The following is a 23,119-nucleotide window of genomic DNA, read 5'->3' as shown; positions in this document are numbered from 1 at the left end:
CCGGAGCTGTGGGCGTAACGTGGTCGGTGCCTGTCGTGGCGGCAATCCCCGAACCCTTTGGTGGACACCAACGGTGAGGAATGCCGTCAAGCTGAAAAAGGAGTCCTATCGGGTTTTTTGGGCCTATGGGACTCCTGAGGCAGCTGATGGGTACCAGCTGGCTAAGTGGATTGCAGCTTTGGTGGTCGCTGAAGCAAAAACTCAGGCATGGGAGGAGTTCGGCGAGGCCATGGAGAAAGAATTATTTTTGCAGATGATGTGGTTCTCTTAGCTTCATCAAGCCGTGATCTCCAACTCTCACTGGGGCGTTTCGCAGCCGAGTGTGAAGCGGCTGGGATCAGAATCAGCGCCTCCAAATCTGAGACCATGGTCCTCAGTTGGAAAAGGGTGGCGTGCCCTCTCCAGGTCGGGGCTGAGATCCTGCCCCAAGTGGAGGGGTTCAAGTATCTTGGGGTCTTGTTCACGAGTGAGGGAAGAATGGAACGGGAGATCGACAGGCGGATCGGTGCAGCGTCTGCAGTGATGCGGACTTTTTATTGGTCTGTTGTGGTAAAGAAGGAGCTAAGCCGAAATATACCGTACTGTATATTGCCAAGTAATTAATTTAACCTCTTCTTTGGAATGCACATGACATGTCCAACAGTTCAATGTTTCAGTACTTTTTGCACAACTTGCAGTTCTCTCACTAGGGACCGAATGGCAAAATTCACAACAGGTGTTTCATCATGAATGGATCAATACATTTCCTAGTAAGAACGAGTAAGACGAAACCTCGCCATTGCGAGACTTCAAACAGGACGTTCTCAGAGAGAAGTGGCCACTTAGTCTCATCAGCAGGTTGCGACAGATTTACAGAAAAGACTGGAAAAGTCATAGAATGGCATAGAAATGGACATAAAGCTCAGCTGTAAAGGTTATGGTGCATTTTGGGTTCATCCTTAAATCTCGAAAGCTAAACGCAGGAGAGAATCCCTAACCTTTTGGAACAGTGTACATGTTTCATTCTGTAAATCTTGGCTTAGATTTGAAGTGCTGAAACGCGGCTGTTTGAAATTCATGTTATGGACAAGAGAAACCAGTAGATGGCAGCAGACAGTGACGATGAAGGGGAGAACCGTGTCAAACATTGTACGCGTTTATCATCACCATGAGCCGTTCTCAATAGTTTGGACACATTAAACTGACATTTCACTCCTACACGAGCGTAACAAGAGGGAGGGAAGAAGAAGGAAGTGCTTCAAGAGGAGCAAGAAAAACCGGTACAATCTTCAAACGTGTAAAATCTCGATTCTGCTCCACTTGACCGTCTAAAGTAAATATATATAGGTTACGCAAGTTTAAAATGCTAAATACACGCACACACACACACACACACACACACACATATATATATATATATATACTATAATCATTCTAGACAATTGCGTTGACGATTAACTGTTGGGCGTGTCCACTTATTATATAGCAGCGTGACGTAACGCAAAATATTTGCATCAAGTCGTCAAGCATCAGGAAGTGATTCAACGGAAGTGACAACATTGACCCCAGACAATAAAGTTTCCGCCAAGCCATGAACAAAACAAAACAAAAAAAACATTTGTATGTCTTTTAAAACCATTAAAACACAATGCAAGAGTGAAGCTGTACGCGTGCAAAGGCTTATTTTTTATTTTAAAGCGAGTTGGCTGTCATTGAAGACAACATTAATTTCGCTTCCTTTCACTTTGAACTCTTACTGAATGCATTAGATATTCGGTAGAATAGGTCAATTTCTGGAGCCGTTTTGACGTTTGAATAGCATCCGGAAGTAATAAGCATGCTGCCTAACTTGACATAGTTGGGACCCAGCCAGCTGGTGGCGGTGGCTGAAGGAATCTCGCTGACATATCGGACAACGAAATACAGAAAGACACGTGCGAGCACAGTTGAAGAGACCAGAAGTGTACGACTTGTTAATAAGCGTGTTTTGGGGGCTAGACAAAAATTGGAAAGTATCATGATGGCAATCCTGGGCAACGCCGGTCGCTTGATTCAATGTGAGTATTGCACAGTAATATCGAATTAGCTCGGACGAAGCTATGTTTAGACATGCGAGTTGGGAATTATTCACACATATTTCAACGTAGTAAATTATACTTTGCGTCTTTGGCGTAGCCTAGTTACAGTTATAAGGGGAACACACTATGTAGTCTTTCATGAAGTAAATTACACACGAATACACAGTTGACATTGGCGTCAGTTTCGTAAATAAACGACAATGGAAATAGTTGAGGACACGCGCGATCCGGTCAGGATTGTTCAAAATAAAAACACATGTTCGTAACATTCATTTGCCTTTCTTAAGAGCCGTCTTTTCTAACAACTCTAATTAATTAAAACAAGTTTTGTGGTTGCAATTTGCTCTGCATTTACGATGTTCCATCGCCAGTACAGGTCATAAAGCATCACCTTTTAATTAGTAGTTGTTTTACTTTGTAAACAAAATTCATATTTCCGGTACTGGCTAACCCGAAATTCGGCGGGTCTTTACAACAGTTCAACATGAGTAGGTTTTAAGGTTCAGTGTTACCTTTGCGTATTTAAATATATTTATTGATTGCAACGTGTTCATATTAGTAATATCGGTCTTAACCAGAAACATTACAATTTACTCTGTGGCGCATTTGATCTGAGTTACACAATTTAAGCATTGTAAACTTGCGTAACCTCAGTTGGCACCCTGGCGGCGCTTCGGGGTATTGTAGCATGAGTAATGAATGGGTCTTGGAAGAATTGGGAACAGAACAGCTCCTATCCGATACTTTTTTAATTATTGTTATTTTTTTTCATCTGAATTAAGGTCTTTCTACGTGTAGTCTTCTACTTGTAACTGTACATTGACTGTAACTCGGTGTGTTTGATGTGGTGCTAAAACTAAAACTTTTCTCTGGGTACTAAACATGTATTAGGCTAATTGAGGACTCTAAATTGTCCATAGGTGTGTATGTGTACCCCGCAATTGATTGCAGGCGACCAGTCCAGGGTGTACACTGTCGCACCTCTTGTCAGTCAGTCATAGGCTCTATCACATCCACAACCCTTATGAGGATAAACAGTACGAAAATGGATGGATGGATGGGTACATAGAGAAATGGTTCAAACAGCCAATTGGGATTTAATTTCAGTATGCACCGTCTCCTCGCTATATCGTGAGTCACCTATTGTGGAATCAGTGCATTACGGATTTTTTTTTTTTCTCACATTCATATTTTTTTGGGTGGTAAAATAAACCCTTCCTAGCCCAAAAAAAAAAAATCTAAACTAATAAATAAATTAATGTGAGTGCGAACGGTTGTTTGTTTGTATGTGCCCTGTGATTGGCTGGCGACCAGTTCAGGGTGTACCCGAAGCTAGCTGGGATAGGCTTTCGCACGCCCGCGACCCTAGTCGGAATACGCGGAACAGACAGATGGATAAATAAATACTGCATGGAATAAAATGTGCATAGTGTACAGTACTACTGTACATTACTGTATGTTTAAGAGTTTAAAAGGTGTTTAAGAGGAAATAAAGTTTATAAGCGTATGGTAGAGGTTAATATGGGTGCGGGGAAGATTAATATGAGTGTGGAGAGGTTCATACATCTTTAAAATATGTATAGGTAATCCCAAAAATATGTGTTTGCAACTACGTGGAGTTCACCAATTGTGGGGATGGTCCGTAAACTAACCCCCGCAATAAATGAAGGATTACTGTATATAAGAAAAAAATATTTTACTGTCGCTTGTCGGTAGGAAAAAAAGACCGGTTTGTTTTTTTCCATGGATAGTTGGAAGCAGGTGGTGACAATTTGTAAAGTGCTCTATGTAAGTCAACAGGTATATCTGGTTTGTTCATATGGCTCATGAACTAAGCAATATGTCAGATTGATTTTATTTTAATCTGCTGCAGTTGTCAGGAGCAGTGTCAGTCTAAGCGTGAGGGGACGTGCTACTGCTGCAGCTTTGGCCGATACTGCGACCCCAGAAACACAGGACAATAGGTGAAAAACGCACGCATGCATGAACACACACATCAATGCTTGAATTTAGATTTCAGTGGTTTTTGCGTCAGCAAAGATGATGAAAAACCACCCTTATTTTATTTTTAAACCAAGTTGAATTTAAAAGCTTGATCTGGTCATTATGGACCCAATTATGCCATTTTGGTGCTAAAATTACCTTGTGAGCTGTGCCATCTCACGTGTCTGTTGGAGACTGATGTACCAAGCAAGTAAGAAAGCTCTATTGTATCCTAACAGAGGATCTTCTTAGGTCAGGGTAGGAAGACCTCATTTAGCAGCTCAAGAGAGCCAAAATATTAGAAACAACTCTCAGTATTACGTAGTGCAGTGAGTTCTACTCCACTGCAAACAACAACCACTATAATGAACATATTGTTAAATTACACCTCTTTGAGATGTCAGTCAAAACCACTTTGCTGTCACAATTTTTGACACAGCCCATGTCTGGGCTGTCATTAGATTGTGCAGCTGTAATGTGGTAATTGTGTGTATACTGTATTTAAGAAGAAAGCAAATCAATGGTTGAATCAATACAACCAATGAGGGGGGAAAATGATGACTTTACTAGATCCGGCTTATTTGGTTGAAAGATGTTTATTATATGCATGTATACATAATATACAGTATTCTAAACCATTGCCCAGTACGGTTCCCTGGCCTGTGGTCTCGTACAACTCCAGTAGGTATAGATTTTTAGAATGTGCAGTTGTAGCTAATGTTGTGAGTGTATACCAAATATTTATTATTAATCGGTTTCACTCATTTCTTTGCAGGGAGGAGAGGTAATGGCGTTGACATTAATTACTGCTTTTGAACCTGTTGTGCAGGAAACCCAAGACGGGCATCCTGATGCTGAACATGGGAGGACCTGAAAAACTAGAAGATGTACACGACTTCCTGCTGAGGCTCTTCATGGACACAGACCTGATGAAACTTCCAGTACAGAAGTACGGATTACTGTAATACACGTTTGTGTAGCCATTTTAAGGGCAATACATTACAAGAAGTTGTTGGTTCATATTTTCCCAGAGTGATCTACAAGGTGAAGGTTGCACTGGATTCTGTGTGTCTCATTCTAACTCAAGGTTGAGCAGGAGAACCGTGTTTCGTGTTGCTCAGGTTAAGGAACCGGTGCAGCTGCACATTGTTGATTTCAGGGCAGTTGCGTGCAACCTTGAATACTAAGAAAGCAGCCTCATGTTCATGTGACTCTCAGGGTGATTTTAATGTTTATAATATCTGGTTTGGACCAATTGTGTCAAGTCAAAACATTGAAGAATGTCTTCACTGTTTGTAATGTACAGTACATTCGCGTAATCGTTCTCCCGTGCTCCACAGTAAGCTCGGCCCATTCATTGCCAAGCGCCGCACGGCAAAGATCCAGGAGCAGTACAGTAAGATTGGAGGAGGCTCGCCCATCAAACGTTGGACGGCCATGCAGGGAGAGGGCATGGTGAAGCTGTTGGATGAGATGAGCCCCGAGACAGGTGAGAGCGAGCATCCACACAGCAGCACACTGTACTCATCTAAAGACTGTCAAAGACCAAAGTGGTCACAAAATAGTCCCACTTGCATCTGGCACCTCAGGTCCTTCTAAATTTGGCAATGTCATGTAGTTGGAAGAAGGTATGGGCAACAACGGTCCTGTGATCAGTTATTGATTGGGGTATCACAGTGGACCCATTGTGCTGCCTCACAACAAGGTTCTTGTTTGGAATTGCAGCTGTGGCAGGTCTGTGTGGCTTTAGCATTTCTTTCTTTGCTTGTGTGGATCTGTTCATCCCACAATCCAAAAGCATGTATTTTAGGTTAACTGAAGACTTTAAACTGTAAAGCGTGAATATGAGCCTCAATAGTTGTCTGACAGTATCTTGGATAGACCCCAGGTTCCCTGTGACCCTTAACAGGAGAAGTAGTATAAAAATGGAACAATCATTTATCGATACATTTTCATCCATCCATCCATTTTCTGATCCGCTTCTCCTCGCGAGGGTCGCGGGCAAGCTGGAGCCTATCCCAGCTATCATCGGGCAGGAGGCGGGGTACACCCTGAACTGGTTGCCAGGCAATCGCAGGGCACATACATACATACAAACAAACAACAACCATTTACACTTACATTCACATGTACGGCCAATTTAGAGTTTTCAATTAACCTAGCATGCATGTTTTGGGGATGTGGGAGGAAACCGGAGAAAACCCAGGCAGGCACGGGGAAAGATGTTCTCCCCACAGGCGGGGCCGGGGATTGAACCACCGTGCCAGATAAATTTTCAATGCCCCAAAAATTCTAAATACATGTAAATCAATTTGACCTCAATGAAATAGCCATCTATTCATTTTGTGTGCCGCTTATCCTGTTCTGGTGACAAGTGAGCTGGATACTATTTCAACTGACTGTGGCACATATAGACAACCATTCACACTCACATTCACCTCATATGGGCACTTTAAAGTCTTGCATGTTTTGGGAATGTGGGACTTGGGTTTTAGAACCCACGAGTCACACGAGTCCTGCTGAGGGACAAAAGACACTGGCAACGAGTTATTGGAGAGTTTCTAGTCTGCTTCCTGACCACTGTGGAGGTGCCCTTGAGCAACGCACTGACCCTGTTTGCGTGCCACTGATTGTGCGCCCCTTTACACAGAAATTTTTCCTGCATGCAAAATATACAGTAGAGTTCAAGTTGAATTTCCCTTTCAGGGATTGTAATCAGTATTAGTGATTTAAAAAAAAAAAAAACACACACACACACAAGCTCTAGCGGAATATACAAACTCCACAAAGAAAGTTCCATTATAAAGTCTCCAACCCAGAACCTTTGACTGTGATTCAGACATGCTGACCAAATGTTCCAATAATAATAGTTAATCAATGTTATCCGTAGTTGGTTGGAGTACTGGGAAATTATGTCCACTTGAATATTGAATTATTGGTTGCATCAGCTGCGGTTTGTGGGTGCAAAAGGAAGATAGCCACACACTGAAGGAGTGGCTGCTCACACGCCTGCGTCACACCTCACTGATAACAACACAAACTGCGAGCAGCAGTTAGAAAGAAACTGACGACCGACAACCAAATCCAAAACTGACATCGTTGACAACTTGTCCTCTGCATTCTCCTGTCCTCCATCCCCCTAAAACAATTATAGTGTGACTTTACATAGCACTTTGCAATCTCTCGTTTTCTTTCCCATCAGCCCCTCATAAGTTCTACATCGGTTTCCGGTATGTCCACCCACTGACTGAGGAGGCCATCGAGGAGATGGAGAAAGACGAAGTGGACCGAGCTGTGGCCTTCACACAATATCCTCAGTACAGCTGCTCCACCACAGGTCACAGACACACATCATATATTGTAGATATATACGTTAATCGTAATAAATAGTATTTAGTAGAATGACATACAACTGAGAGATTTTACCAAAATGCACCATGAAAATGAGGTGTTGCATGATTTACTGGTGTAAAAAAAAACTGTCTTTGCCTCTTTGTTTCTTTTACCTAATTAAGTTTTTTTTTTTCTTTTCTGATTTGGGTCACTATCACTATGAAGTTCAATTGCCTTTTGTGTCCACATCAAAATCACTCTGTAATCGTGACAATATAGGTGAGTCATGACGCTATGAGGTCTCATTACAAGTGCCCAAACATTTGTACACATACAGTACCAGTACAATGACAAGTCTCTTAAAATGTGTTTCCACCCTGTCATTGTGGGGTGACTTCCTCTTTAAGAAACCCGCTGACGTTGTCATTGACATTACTTTCAGCATTTTGTATCTCTTCAATTGAAACAGTGGCTTGTTGCAGAGTCAATATTTACACGTAAGTTTCATAATTTTCAGCATACCATGTGCAGTTGGATGTTGTCAAGGTCAAAACGGTCCACCCTGTCATTGTCCATTTACCCTGTCAGCAAACTCGCATATTTTGCTGTTTGCTTGTGTTTGTAAAAAAAATAAATAAATGTGGGAGCTTGACCAATATCCATTTCTAGCAGCATAAAATGTACTTAATACAATGAATATGAAGTTTAATGGAAAATCTCATATTGTTTCGGGTGAAATGGGGAAGTCCCAAAGGCACCTTATGGTGATTTTGCCAACTGCCTGAGGAATCATCAAGTGACAGCACTTATTGATTATAAGCGCAACCTCCCAAAATATCAATTTTAATTTGTAAACATTTGTTTTTAGAGATTCTCCATATGGCTTTCTCAGGAGGGCATGCTTAACTGTATTGTTTTATTACCACCAGAGAGCAGCAAACACCCAATTGTTGTAATGCCAACCAATGACTTCAACAATAGTTTGGTTTATAGGATGATAACATTTGTAACCAGTAAAATATTAACAATAGAGAATATATTTTTGTTTTTAATATGATTCTTTGTTGTTGTCTAAACAGGTAGCAGTTTAAACGCCATCTACCGTTACTATAGAAACAGAGGCGACAGGCCGAAAATGTGCTGGAGTGTCATTGACCGTTGGCCCACACACCCTCTGCTGGTGGAGGTTAGACACACACACGCACACACACTAATGGGGCAGAAAGAACATCTAGGCACAAAGTTGTCATAGCAACTAATGAGTCAAAAATACTTGTAAGCCTCATATACGTAGTTAGATGTCTTTGTGTTATTATGGCAGAGAAGAATGCCGCTTTTTATTTTATAAAAATAATGTGTGTGTGTGCACGCGCGTGCGTGCAGTGTTTTGCAGAACACGTCGGTAATGAGCTGCTGAAGTTTCCAGAAGAGAAGAGAGATGATGTAGTGATTCTATTCTCAGCCCATTCACTTCCTATGGCTGTAAGTGCAACATGATATCGCATGCCCTGCCGTACTGTTTTACTTCACCACTGAAACTATTTTAATATCAAATCCACTGCTATAGCTGACACATTCCGAAAGCATTAGTCGTACAGTTACAAATAATGAAAAGATATATTTACTAGTTGAAACACCCACATTTATGTACAACTAAACAATATGTTTACTATTCAACTGTGCCACTCCTCCTGCCCTACAGTCCTATTGTTGTGTAATGTGTGCAGGTTGTTAACAGAGGTGACCCATATCCCCAGGAAGTGGGCGCCACAGTTCAGAGAGTTATGGAGCGACTCGGACACTGTAACCCTTACAGACTGGTGTGGCAGTCCAGGGTAAACTCACACTCTCTTCAGAATTTAAACTGCTGATGCATTGGACCTATCTGCTGGTAATCTGGTTAACTTGAATGTATGAAACAGCGTAGCATAGATCCTATGGACATGCATTAGGACAGTGATTCTCCAAGTGTGGTATCACAAGTGGTACGTTGGCTCTCTCTAGTGGAACTCAGTGCATGGTATAAGGTTGACGTTCATCTCACAGGGTTCCGACGCAAGTGTGGAATTTCCATCCATCCATTTTCCATACTGCTTATCCTCACTAGGGTCGCGGGTGAGCTGGAGCTTATCCCAGATGACTCCGGGTGAGAGGTGGGGTACACTTGATGCCAGGGCACAACCATTTGCACTCACATGCACACGTATGGGCAATTTAGAGTTTTCAATTAGCATAATTTTTTGTGTATAATGCACACCCCCAAAGTTGACCTCAAAATTCTGGAAAACCCTTCTACTTGTATAATGCATTTTTACAATGCATGATTTTGCTTCTACCCATATGATCAAAACAAAGTATTTTTTCAAAGAATTATTCTGAAGTTAAGCACTTTATTTGAACATCATTTTGAAATTCACTGTTACATCACCTTTAATAACATTCAATCAATGTTTGGGAGACTAATTGTTGGAGCTCTGTAGGTGGAATTCTTTCCCATTCTTGCTGGATGTACAGCTTCAGCTGTTCAACAGTCCGGGGTCTCTCGTATTTTACGCTTCATAATGCCCCAATGGGAGACAGGTCTGGACAGCAGGCAGCCCAGTCTAGTACCCGCACTCTTTTACTACGAACCCACGCTGTTGTCACACATGCAGAATATGGTTTGGCATTGTCTTGCTAAAATAAGCAGGGGCGTCCATGAAAAAGACGTTGCTTGGATGGCAGCATATGTTTCTCCAAAACCTGTATGTACCTTTCAGCATTAATGGTGCCTTCACAGATGTGTAAGTTACCCATGCCATTGGCACTAACACAGTTCCATACCATCACAGATGTTCGCTTTTGAACTTTGCGTCCATAACAGTCCGGATTGTTCTTTTCCTCTTTGGCCCGGAGGACACAACGTCCACAATTTCCAAAAACAATTTGAAATGTGGACTCGTCGGACCACAGAACACTTTTCCACTTTTCATCAGCCCATCTTAGATGAGCTCGGGCCCAGAGAAGCTGGGGGTGTTTCTGGGTGTTGTTGATAAATGGCTTTTACTTTGCATAGTAGAGTTTCAAGTTGCACTTACGGATGTAGCGCCGAACTGTTTTTACTGACATTGGTTTTCTGAAGTGTTCCTGAGCCCATGTGGTTATATCCTTTACACATTGATGTCTGTTTTTGATGCAGTGCCGCCTGAGGGATCGAAGTTTATGGGCATTCAGTGTTGGTTTTCGGCCTTGCCGCTTACATGCAGTAATTTCTCCAGATTCTCTGAACCCTTTGATGATATAATAGCTGAATAGTGTTTACCAGTACCTTCCCTTAGAAAGTTTTGGGATTGGAATGACTCTTCATAGTCAAGCCCTCAGGTGTTGCAAGAGAAAATGAGTTTTTTTCATAAAACGTTCTATTTAGACGACAAAATATTTATTTACTGAAATGTATCAGATTCTTTGAATTTCTTACTGAGAAGTCCGGAAATTAGGGTCTGGAAAGAGTATGGAATTTTGCTTAATTTAATGAAGCGTTTATGCAGGTACAGTTCTTATTGAATTTACAGTGGGTATGGAAAGTTTTCAGACCCCCTTCAATTTTTCACTCTTTGTTATATTGCAGCCATTTGTTAAAATAATTTAATTTCATTTTTTTCCTCATTAATGTACACACAGGACCCCATATTGAAATGTAAGTGTTGAAATCTTTGCTGATTTATTAAAAGCGAAAAACTTAAATATCACACAGCCATCAGTATTCAGACCCTTTGCTGTGACACTCTTATATTTAACTTGGGTGCTGTCCATTTCTTCTGCTCATCCTTGAGATGGTCCTACACCTTCATTGGAGTCCAGCTGTGTTTGATTATACTGATAGGACTTGATTAGGAAAGTCACACACCTTTCTATATAAGACCTTACAGCTCACAGTTGCATGTCAGAGCAAATGAGAATCATGAGGTCAAAGGAACTGCCTGAAGAGCTCAGAAACAGAATTGTGGCAAGGCACAGATCTGGCCGAGGTTACAAAAAAACTGCTGCACTTTACGTTCCCAAGAGCACAGTGGCCTCCATAATCCTGAAATGGAAGACGTTTGGGACGACCAGAACCTTTCCTAGAGCTGGCCGCCTGGCCAAACTAAGCAATTGGGGGAGAAGAAGAAGATTATTGTGGCTGAGCTCCAGAGATGGAAGAAAGTTCTAGAAAGTCAACCATCGCTGCACCCTTCCATAGTCAGGGCTTTATGGCAGAATAGCTCGACGGAAGCCACTTCTCAGTGCAACACACATGAAAGCCCGCATGGAGTTTGCTAATAAACACCTGACGGACTCCAAGATGGTGAGTAATAAGATTCTCTGGTCGGGTGAGACCAAGATAGAAATTGTTGGCCTTAATTCTAAGCGGTATGTGTGAAGAAAACCTGGCACTGCTCATCACCTGTCCCATACAATCCCAACATGATGGTGGCAGCATCATGCTGTTGGGGGGGTGGGGCGGTTCAGCTGCAGGGTGGGGGTATTCAGCTGCAGGGATGACTGGTTGCAAACGAAGGAAAGATGAATGCGGCCAAGTACAGGGATATCCTGGACGAAAACCTTCTCCAGAGTGCTCAGAACCTCAGACTGGGCCGAAGGTTCACCTTCCAACAAGACCATGACCCTAAGCACACAGCTAAAATAACGAAGGAGTGGCTTCAGAACTACTCCGTGACTGTTTTTGAATGGCCAAGCCAGAGCCCTGACTTAAACCCAATTGAGCATCTCTGGAAAGACCTGAAAATGGATGCCCACCAACGTTCACCATCCAACCTGACAGAACTGGAGAGGATCTGCAAGGAGGAATGGCAGAGGATCACCAAATACAAGGTGTGAAAAATGTGTTGCATCATTCCCAAAAAGAGTCATGGCTGTATTAGCTCAAAAGGGTGCGTCTACTAAATACTGAGCAAAGGGTCTGAATACCTATGGCTGTGTGATATTTCAGTTTTTCTTTTGTAATAATTTTTTTTCTGTCAGTATGGAGTGCTATGTGGACAATGTGGGAAAAAAGGAACTTAAATGATTTTAGCAAATGGCTGCAATATAAAAAAAAAAAGAGTGAACATTTATGTGGGTCTGAATATTTTCCGTACCCACTGTATGTGCAATACATTTTACTTAAATCATTATTTAAGTCCATTTCCCTGCCCCAATATTTAAGTGCAGTGTTAATGTTTAAACCTTACATGATGTAACAACGTTACAATGTTTAAATCAAGTATAGCGCAGGTTTTACTTTTCATCTCCATTTTTTTACTTTTTAAGTAGTAAAGTACATTTTTTTAAATACAGTTCAGTTAAATTCAACTTTTAATGACAATATGTTTGTGTTTTATCTTAAAGAACATTTTTTAAACATTTAGGTAAAATATATATTTAATTGAATCATTGTTTAAGTACACAATTTATGTTCCTATGTTTAAGCGCAGTGTTAATGTTCAAATTATGCAGAATGTTCCAGTGGCTTACAATAATAGATATTCTTTTTAGGATTCAAATGTCTCTTTCATTTTTGATGAATACTTAGGTCTACTATGATACTGCATTTTAACGTTGCCATCATGGTGGTACTGAAGCATTTAAAAAAAAAAAAGTATCTATATATATATATATATATATATATATATTATTATTATTATTTTTTTTTTTTTTTTTTTTTTGAGGTGGTACTTGGCGTACAAAGTGAGGAGCACTTGCAATAGGAGGTGTCAGCGTAAACAGCTAAACATGAAGGTGCCGGAGAAGATGACAGGCCTAATTTCCTTGCTTTATAGTGGCCATTCAACTGAGCCAAGTCCTTCCAGACTGAGCTAGTGTTGGCCCAAGGAATTTATATTTGCAACAAGGGCCTTCCTTATATTTATTTTCACACATCATACGGTGCACAGAGAAGCTTCAGCTGAAATGAAGTATCTGTAGCATGTATCAACTTTTATGAAAACCCCGCATTCAGTACTACCGTACATTCACTGTTATCTGTTTAACTGGCCAATATTTTTTTAAATTTTATTTAAATTAAAAAAAAAATTATTGTCAAGGTGGCATGTTCAACTTATGAAGTCTTTTCAGTCCAACTATTGTAACTTTAGAAGTTGGCGATTTTTATTTTGTCACCAGAAGATGGAGCCACATGTCTATCTAATCATGAAGTCTTCAAAAGCAATACGCTGAACACTCAGGTGGAGACAATTTTGTTTCTCATATGAGAGCGTGTGTTAGAGCACAAGATGAAGCAAATGTTCTCTGGGTGGTTGAGAACTGTCAATATGTATGACAATGTTGCTGCGACATTTATTAAAAACAGATAATGGAAGAGAACATGAGTGTGTTGTGTTGTTTGTGTCAAGCGGAACTCAAGTGCATCATGTCCTGTGTTTCATCCCTCAGGTGGGGCCCATGGCATGGCTCGGCCCCCAGACGGATGAGGTCATTAAAGGTCTTTGTGAAAGGGGGAAAAAGAACATCCTGCTAGTGCCAATCGCCTTCACCTCCGATCACATCGAGACTCTACATGAGCTGGACATCGAGTATGGTCAAGTGCTGGGTGAAGAGGTGAGACGTTGCCCACGTTTCCTCTACTTTGGAAAAATCGTATAGAGGATTACACTGTCTGCAGACTGCCAGAATAATACCAATAATTAAACTATTCATTTGGATCTTTTTTTCTTTGTTAAATAAACTTTGACACTATAATATTTATTTAGGAACAGTTCACTCTTATTAAACTGACCAACTGGGGGTTTTCAACTCAATAGCCAAGTTGGAAATGTGGCTCCTCCCTAGGGTCCAAAGTTTAAGAAAAAAAAGTAAAAACTCTATAATCTATTGTCATAACATCAACATATACATGAGCCATTGATAAACTACATTATAACCAAGTTTTGGACTGAATTGAATAATGCACCATTATGTACACTGTAAACAACATTAACATTTAAATCTTACAATGTCTTCCACAGAGGAGAATAGTGTCTCATTGCCGTGGCAACCCCAGAGCACCTAATTTATCGGTCTATATTTTTTGGTGGACCAGCCAGGACCCCTTGGAAGTCTACAGGATCAAATAACATTATTGGAACTCTGCTCCACAGAGAATGTTCAGGATGTGTGTTAGGCTCTGTCTATGTCCTGCAGCCGAGTGTCATGTCTTTCGGAAGGCACCAGCAAGGTGACCACAGATCAATGTGACTGGTGCCACGAAAAAACAAGCGCACGTGCACACAGACAATTTGCACATTTGCTGCCCTATTACTTTATTCACAAACTATAGGCTTTAAACTAATATGATATACCTGTATGTAAATGTCCAATTCCAAATGTCAGTGTCCTAGTTCCTAAGTAACAATGGTCCCCACAGTGATGGACATTTCTACTAGCAAAGAATAATACATTTTATTGATAAGGGCACTCAACGACATCGTACATAGACTGCTCCATTTCATGGATCTCAACAGCCAATAATTGGAGCTCAGAACAAAACGCTTGTTTCTTAAAAAAAAATTTACCGCAGAAATTAAAACACTTATGTTAAGCGCACGCACTTAAAGGTCTCTGATGCTTTTGTCGATGAACTGTCCATGGCTCATTTTTTAAAGCATAATATATGCTAAACTGCGGGGACATTGGTAAATTTGGGATCTTTGATTTGATTTTGTCTTAATTTGATTTCCTCCCTTGTCAGTGTGGTGTGGAGAACCTCAGGAGAGCAGAGTCATTGAATGGGAATCCTCTGTTTATGAAGGTATAAACGCCCACACACGAGTAATATTTTATGTGCTGCACCAACATATAGAAGCACAAAATGGTGAAATGGAATGACAAATGACATACACTTTTATGCGACAATAAATGGTGAAAAGTTAAGTTTGGTGTTCGTTAATGTAATAATGTCAAAAGAGGCAAAAATATGCAGGTATATTTTATTGTCTTTTAAAGATAGCAGTTATAAAGACATGGCTGCTGTCTACTTGCTGGGGTGCAACAGATCTGAACTATATGTACAGTACTTTGTTATGGAAAACAGCAAACATGTCACAGAACTTGAAGCATCCCTTAAAGGAACTGTTACTCCTGGATTCTTCTAAAACACAACAATGTTTAAGGAGCTTTTTCACGGAGGAGAGCTCCAGCCGTGCTAGAAAATCGGTCGTAAATAATGAACATATGGTTCATTATTTAAGATTGGCGGCCCCGACTTGTTTCGGACACTAAAATTGGGACAAATTGACTCCAACAAACCACACAGTGGGCGTGATGCTTGAACACAACCCACCCACCAAACGTGTGGTGCACAAAACAAACACACCTCTACTGCTTACCACAACTACCATGAATCATTCAAGTGTATAACTAAAATGTAAGTAACAAATATGGGAAAGATTCTTGGCAATTTTAATGGATGAAGCAGCTTGTTGGTAATAAGTGAGTGGAGTACAGTTAGGGGGTGATAACAATTCATCAAAAGGATTAAGGGTCCATGACTGACTGGGGGTATGCAAAATAGTATTTTCAATTTTGTGGCATTGAAGTGTTTTATTTTAATTTAATTTAATTAAATTTTTTTCCAACAGGGCCCCAAGTACCCGGCAGTTGAGTGTTAGTGTACTCTAGTAGACTGCTCGTCTATGGGAACTTAACATAGATGAATACAATTGCTTAAAGGCTTTCTACTCTTGCAGTTGAGCATTATGAGATGCGCACAAGATACCACTTGTACCACTTCTTCTTTCCATTATCTCAAATTGCTAATGGCCATGTCACATTCATGTATGACTGGCAGCAACTGTGTACATACATACTGTAGTACGTAGAGTGGAGAGCCTGGAGTTGTGTGATTTAATGAAGGAAGGGAGGTGGGAGCGATGCAGGACAGACACATAGGAGACGACGGTTGCGTGGAATAAGTCAACTCCAAGCAGGATGCTGTCAATAAATGGATTCCCTCCCTCCCCTCTACTCGCGTTCCTATCTTCTGCCTTTCCTTTTCTCTTCTTTCTCATTTCTGCCTTTCCTCCTTCTATCGCTCACTCCTCCCGACTCCACCGCCTCCCTTTACTCTCTGCCCTACAACGGCTAACTGCTCCAACTCTTAACAGTTCTTTGAGTGTTGTGTTTCGTGTGTATGTGTGTGAGGGAGGGGTTTATTAAAGCGAGGGGCAGATCAATGGGAATCTTAAGAGCTGACTACAGGAGAACTGAACTGCCCAGCTGTCTGGCTGGTCAAGCCCGCCTTTGCTCAGAGACCCCTTGCCAGGCCTGTGTGTGCGTGTTTAAATCCATAGCAGAGATGATCATGTCTGCAACAGACAGTATGTCTTCTCTACTGTGTTAACTTTTGAATAGCTTCTCCTCCTTTCAGTAATTTGGGTACACAATGACAATTCACTACAATATACTGTAAGACAGTCGCTATATTTGCAACCAGCAGGAACGTTTAATAACCATTATACAGACTGTTCAGGCTTATAGTGGTTATTTCTAGTTCATATACGGCTGTCGTCTCCTATGTGCTTAAGTGGGAAAATACCCCCACCGTTGTGCACTTAATTATCTGGCTGCACAGATTCTCCCATCCTCTTACGTGTGTCATTTACGCACCTTCATACCAGATCCACACACTGGGTGGATCAAACCTAAAATGTGGCCTTTCCCTGTCAAATCTGGCCCTGCCATACATTCTCCTGTTGACTTAAGCACATTTCCTCTTACACAAGTCACGAGTTGTAGTAAGTCAAGCGCCCCAGGAAGGTGGAACAAAATATCGCACTTGAAGTTTGGGTGCAGTTACAATATACACCACCAATAATATTGCAAAGGAGACTTCCAGAATGCTAGCAAATTGTCACTGTCACAGTTTTTCTTTCTTTTTACTTTCTTTCTTTCACCGCAGTCTCATGCAGTTCTATGCCAACATTGGCATTCACCTATGTTGACATCAAGGCTCAGCTCTTCAGCTAGACCAATCACCCCATAACTGGTGCTTATGATGTAAATAATATTGAGCAGGGGTCACCAAGCTCTGTGCGTGGCTGTACAGAGAGATTGAACAAAAAACTATTAACTGACTTGATAAAAGAGCCGGTTTGAGTTGGCTATTGCAGCGTTTTAGGTGTGATATTTACGGAGGAGAATATCGGCACGAGCTGACTTTTTTTTTTCACTGTTTGTTTACGGTATTCACATACAACTGTGAGGAGCGATTACATTTCAAGCATTTTCCCAGCCGGCATTAAAACAAAAGCGTTTGGAGTTATTATTTATTTATTTATTTATTTTTATAGATATGACCGGCTCGTTGAAGAGAACAAGCGTAGGCCACCCACTAATTACAACCGCATTCATCATTATAGAATAATGCTGACTTGTATTTGTCATCATTTTATTTGTTGCATGCCGTTCCGTAAAAATCTGTCTTTGACGCAAAGAAGGTTGGGTGGGGGGACCGCCGGTCAAGCTGTGTAGCCAGAGCAGTTCGTACGTCCCGACCGGCCGGCTACACGGCTATTTAAGGTCTTTGAAAATTTTAAGTGTGCTTTATCTTTTTCGTGGATCTAAATGAAATTCACAAGTCTGAGGAAAAGAACATATTCCAGGATTTCCACGTAGCCTATGACGGTGCGAAAGATGAACTGCGATATAGCAGGGGTTCATTGTATACTTTTCACAATGTTGCCATTTGAGCTTGACTAATTGCCTCTCGTATTTATTTAGTGTACTATCGTAGCATGGCAGAAGTAGCCAAATAACAAAATTTCTTTGGTCTTGTCCAGGCTCTGGCAGAACTGGTCCAATCCCACCTGAAGTCCAATGAGCCATGTTCTCGCCAGCTGACCTTGCGCTGCCCGCTGTGCACCAATCCCACCTGTGGGGAGACCAAGGCCTTTTTTGCCAACCAGAAACTGTCATAGAACATGTGCACACACAAGCAGGCCCGTGCTACCTCTGGAGACATTACGAAGATATGTACTGCCCAATGTGGAAATTCAGTTCATACCGACTTACACCTTTTTAAAAAAAGGAGAACTAAAGCCAAAATTCATTTTGTAAGAATACGTCGTATCCACCTCCACTGGTCTAAACGCAGTATTCTTATTCATATTGCGTTTGTGCAATAAGAATTGAAACATTAATTCGTCAGGTTTCACCCATCTCAGGTAGCCGCCATGTTGGGCAATGTAACCCTCTGCTGTCGACTGAAGTTAACGTCACAAGTTAACGCAAAATATTGGATGACAAAATTTTAGCCCGTTTGGGTTCAATCGAGCATGTCATCAACCCTTATTTATGCTTGTTATCGCAACATAAACGGGGAGTCCGTTTAGCTGTTTTCCTGGTCACATGATGTTACGCATATAGCTGTTACACGCGAGGGTAGTTGTGAAATTAATTTCGGTCGACAGCAGAAAGGGGCTACCTGAGGTGGATGAAAATTGATGAATTAATCTGTCTTAATTATTGTTCCACAAATGCAATATTAATCAGAATACTGTCAGTCTACTGGAGGAACATACAAACTATTCTTGCAAAAATGCATTTTGGCTTTTAGTTCCCCTTTAAGGAAAAACGTCAAAGGAAAAGGTTGGAATAAGCTATGTGTTAGCATCTTGTACTTTTTTCAGTTTCTTTTGTTTACACAGAAACAGTTTATTAATCTTTTTGCTTCATTTTTGGAGTCAGAGGGGCATGGTGGATGACTGGTGAGCACATCCACCTCCCAGTTCTGAGGACTCAGGTACAAATCCAGCCTCTCCTGTACAGAGTTTGCATGTTCTCCCCGTGCCTGCGTGGGCTTTCTCCGGGCACTCTGGTTTCCTCCCATATCCCAAAAACATGCGTGGTAGGTTAATTGAAAACTCTAAATTGCCCATAGGTGTGAATGTGAGTGTCATTGGTTGTTTGTTTATACAGTGGGTATGGAAAGTTTTCAGACCCCCTTACATTTTTCACTCTTTGTTATATTGCAGCCATTTGTTAAAATCATTTAAGTTCATTTGTTTCCTCATTAATGTACACACAGGACCCCGTATTGAAATATAAGTGTTGAAATCTTTGCTGATTTATTAAAAACGAAAAACTGAAATATCACACAGCCATCACTATTCAGACCCTTTGGTGTGACACTCTTATATTTAACTTGGGCGCTGTCCATTTCCTCTGATCAACCTTGAGATGGTTCTACACCTTCATTGGAGTCCAGCTGTGTTTGATTATACTGATTGGACTTGATTAGGAAAGCCACACACCTGTCTATATCAGACCTTACAGCTCACAGTGCATGTCAGGGCAAATGAGACTCATGAGGTCAAAGGAACTGCCTGAAGAGCGCAGAGACAGAATTGTGGAAAGGCACAAATCTGTCCAAAGCTACAAAAAAATATATATGCTGCACTTAGGGTTCCTAAGAGCACAGTGGCCTCCATAATCCTTAAATGGAAGCCATTTGGGACGACCAGCACCTTTCCTAGAGCTGGCCGTGCGTCCAAACTGAGTAATTGGGGTAGAAGGGCCTTGGTGAGAGAGGTAAAGAAGAACCCAAAGATCACTGTGGCTGAGCTCCAGAGAAGCAGTCGGGAGATGGGAGAAAGTTCTAGAAAGTCAACCATCACCGCAGCCCTCTACAAGTCGGGGCTTTATGGCAGTAAAAGACACATGAAAGCCCGCATGGAGTTTGCTTAAAAAAAAAAAAAAACATCTGAAGGACTCAAAGTTGGTGAGAAATATGATTCTCTGGTCTGATGATACCAAGATAGAAACTGTTGGCCTTTGTTCTAAGTGGCATGTGTGGAGAAAACCAGGCACTACTCATCACCTGTCCAATACAGTCCCAACAGTGAAGCATGGTGGTAGCAGCATCATGCCGTGGGGGTGCTTTTCAGATGCAGGGGCAGGACGGACTGGTTGCAATCGAACAAAAGATGAATGTGGCCAAGTACCGAGATATTCTGGACGAAAACCTTCTCCAGAGTGCTCAGAACCTCAGACTGGGCCAAAGGTTCACCTTCCAACAAGTCAATGACCCTAAGCACAGCTAAAATACTGAAGGAGTGGATTCAAAACAACTCTGTGACTGTTCTTGAATGGCCCAGCCAGAGGCCTGACTTAAACCCAATTGAGCATCTCTGGAAAGACCTGAAAATGTCTGTCCACCAACTTTCACCATCCAACCTGACAGAACTGGAGAGGATCTGCAAGGAGGAATGGCAGATGATCCCCAAATGCAGGTGTGAAAAACTGCATCATTCCCAAAAAGACTCATGGCTGGATTAGCTCAAAAGAGTGCTTCTATTCAATACTGAGCAAAAGGTCTGAATACTTAAGGCTGTGATATTTCAGTTTTTCTTTTTTTTAATAAATCTGCAAAAATTTCAACAATTCTGTTTTCTTTCTCCTGTCAATATGGAGTGTCGTGTGAACATTGATGTGGGGAAAAAAATGAAGTTAAACTGCTCAAGGTCTGTGTCTAAATAGAAGCGATAACTGCAGAAACATCTTTATCCCATCAAAATAACAATCAAAAATCATTGCACTGTTTTTAAGTCCCTTTTTGTTTGTTTTTTTGTTTGTTTTTTTTTGGTTTTTTGCTAGTTTGTTCCTACATTCCATCATCTTGGTCCCTGATAACTACTTTCTTGTTTGTCTGCTGACTGACTGCAGTCGAAAGGTTGTGATGTTTTCCTCTTTGTGGTGTCAAGACAGGGTGGTGTAAACATTCAACCATAAGTGTTAATCACATTGCTGGGCTTACAAACAACCTTGCCTCAATTCTAGAGAGAGTTTCTTAACTTTCTTTATAACTGCTGTTAACCATATTCTCTAGATTTTTGTAAACTTCCATGTCTCGTAGCAGGATGTTTCAAGGTCAACTGTCTGCTTAGCCATCCATCCTTGAGATTCTTCATGAATTATTATGTTTAAAAATGACAACTCTTTGCTGAAAAACAAAAATCCTCCCGTCTGGAGATGTATAAATGTCCCCTAAAGATATTCAGTTGTTTTTGTCCTATGTTGCCATCATAATGTGCCTTTTACATATATGTATTTTTTACAGCTAATTGAGAAGAATGAATTTACCGAATGAAATGCTTGATCATTGGCCCGATTGACGCCAAATAAGTTAGGCCATGCGTTCTCTTTAAAAAGAGAATTTAATCTTCGATAAGGCATAAGTACCATATTGAAGGGGAAATGAGAGCATCACATGGTCCATGTTAGACTGTCTTACTCTTGTCAACATTGGTACATTGTAACCACTGCTATTCTCCTGAACTACTAGCATAATTTTGCAGATGTAGTTTTGCTTCAGCATCAACCATCCTCCTCTAAAATGCATCCAGAATTGCAATTTACAGCAAAGTCTCTCTTCACATACGCAAACTCATGATGCTTGTGCTTCCAAAATGTTGATAAGGTTGCTCAAAATATATATATAAATGAGGTTGTGTGAAGTGTCAACATTGTTTGTACGAGGTTTCCAGACTACATTAAGGAAGTGTTTGTACAGAGCTAATCCCAGACACATTTAGGATAGGCTGTGAGCTAAAATAAGCTAAGATCATTGCAAAACAATACAGTTAAATCATGGCCACGGGACAACACATATCGCTTAACTGTAGTGCACAATTTGGGGGAGAAAAAGTCATTCAAGCAGTTGAATGGGGTTATCTGTTGTTCAGCCTAAAGCAATGTCTGCTGTCAAAAGGTGGCATAGAATTACTTTATAATTAAGATTACCAGGTTTTTTTTCCCCCCCAGCTCCAGCATATTTTTGTTTGCATGTATTTATTTGCGTTTGATTTGTTGTGTTATAGAACAATTTTTTTTCCCGCAGTTTAAAACAACAATTGATTCTTGGTGTGTCACAGCATGTCTTCCTGTATGGTCAAATAAATGGCAAAATGTGATGCACGACAACTGTGATTTCTGACGATTGTGAGAGACTGACTGCTTTTTCAAAAACAAAATGACAGCGAAAACTAAACTCCTGACAGGAGTCCACAAACCCATAATTGCCTAAGCCAATTGCATTTTCCGAAAACAAGAAAAAGAAAACCAAATACAACGAAGAAGAAGAGTCCATTCGTCTCAATTCAACCTTTGTGGATTAGCGTGACCTGGATGACTGAGAATCTACTCATTTTTTTGGTTCCCAGTCTATCCGTTTTGAAATGACTAGCGGTACTACTGTACATCACTAGCCAGTCTTGTGCTCTTCTCTGTATAACTGTGTGTGTGTGTGTGTGTGTGATGGCGTCTTCTACTAAGTCATCTATTTAGACAGTCTTATGGCTGGTACAAGAGGGTACAAACAAATCAGTTATTTTTATAGTCTCGTGATTCTCTACTTTATTAGGATTCACTTCCTCTGTCCTTTGCCATTCTGCCGCCATCTTTCTTTCTTGTATCTCGTTTTTCTGTATTTATCATTATTCATTCTCCTCTTCAACCGTCTACCTCCCGACTATATTATCTTCTCCTTTTACTTTCTTTGTCCTTATTCTTCCCTCCTCATTTTCTTTTCTTTTCAATTTTCTACCGTTTCTTGTCAGCTTTGTCATTTTGTCTTCCCACCGCTCCTCTTTCCCCCCTTTTTGTCTGACCAATCTTTTCCTTATCTCCCAGGTCCATCGCCACAGCCTTCCACACCTTCCCATTCATTTCTATCAGCATTTCTATCAGCTTGTCTCCCCCTCACCTCCCTCCAAGTTTTTCCCCCCCAGCACCCC

General features: G+C 41.0%; 1 protein-coding gene across 1 annotated transcript; it reads left to right on the top strand.

Moving 5' to 3' along the window:
* The first annotated feature begins 1,833 nt into the window (after positions 1-1,833).
* Positions 1,834-22,297, top strand: fech (ferrochelatase). The gene is made up of 11 exons (XM_061699168.1): positions 1,834-2,036; positions 3,931-4,021; positions 4,870-4,989; positions 5,381-5,529; positions 7,243-7,377; positions 8,453-8,559; positions 8,757-8,855; positions 9,101-9,208; positions 13,785-13,949; positions 15,079-15,138; positions 18,167-22,297. The coding sequence occupies exons 1-11, from the start codon at positions 1,997-1,999 to the stop codon at positions 18,302-18,304; spliced, it is 1,212 nt and encodes a 403-aa protein (XP_061555152.1). The 5' UTR covers positions 1,834-1,996; the 3' UTR covers positions 18,305-22,297.
* The last annotated feature ends 822 nt before the right edge of the window (positions 22,298-23,119 follow it).

Source organism: Phycodurus eques, chromosome 15 (assembly GCF_024500275.1).
Source record: "Phycodurus eques isolate BA_2022a chromosome 15, UOR_Pequ_1.1, whole genome shotgun sequence".
Classification (NCBI taxonomy): domain Eukaryota; kingdom Metazoa; phylum Chordata; class Actinopteri; order Syngnathiformes; family Syngnathidae; genus Phycodurus; species Phycodurus eques.
This window is presented reverse-complemented; position numbering and strand designations above follow the sequence as displayed.

Coding starts and splice junctions, on each gene's coding strand:
- fech (XM_061699168.1), top strand. CDS start 1,997: ATGATGGCAATCCTGGGCAACGCCGGTCGCTTGATTCAAT. Junction 2,037..3,930: donor CGCCGGTCGCTTGATTCAAT/GTGAGTATTGCA, acceptor AATCTGCTGCAG/TTGTCAGGAGCAGTGTCAGT. Junction 5,530..7,242: donor TGAGATGAGCCCCGAGACAG/GTGAGAGCGAGC, acceptor CTTTCCCATCAG/CCCCTCATAAGTTCTACATC.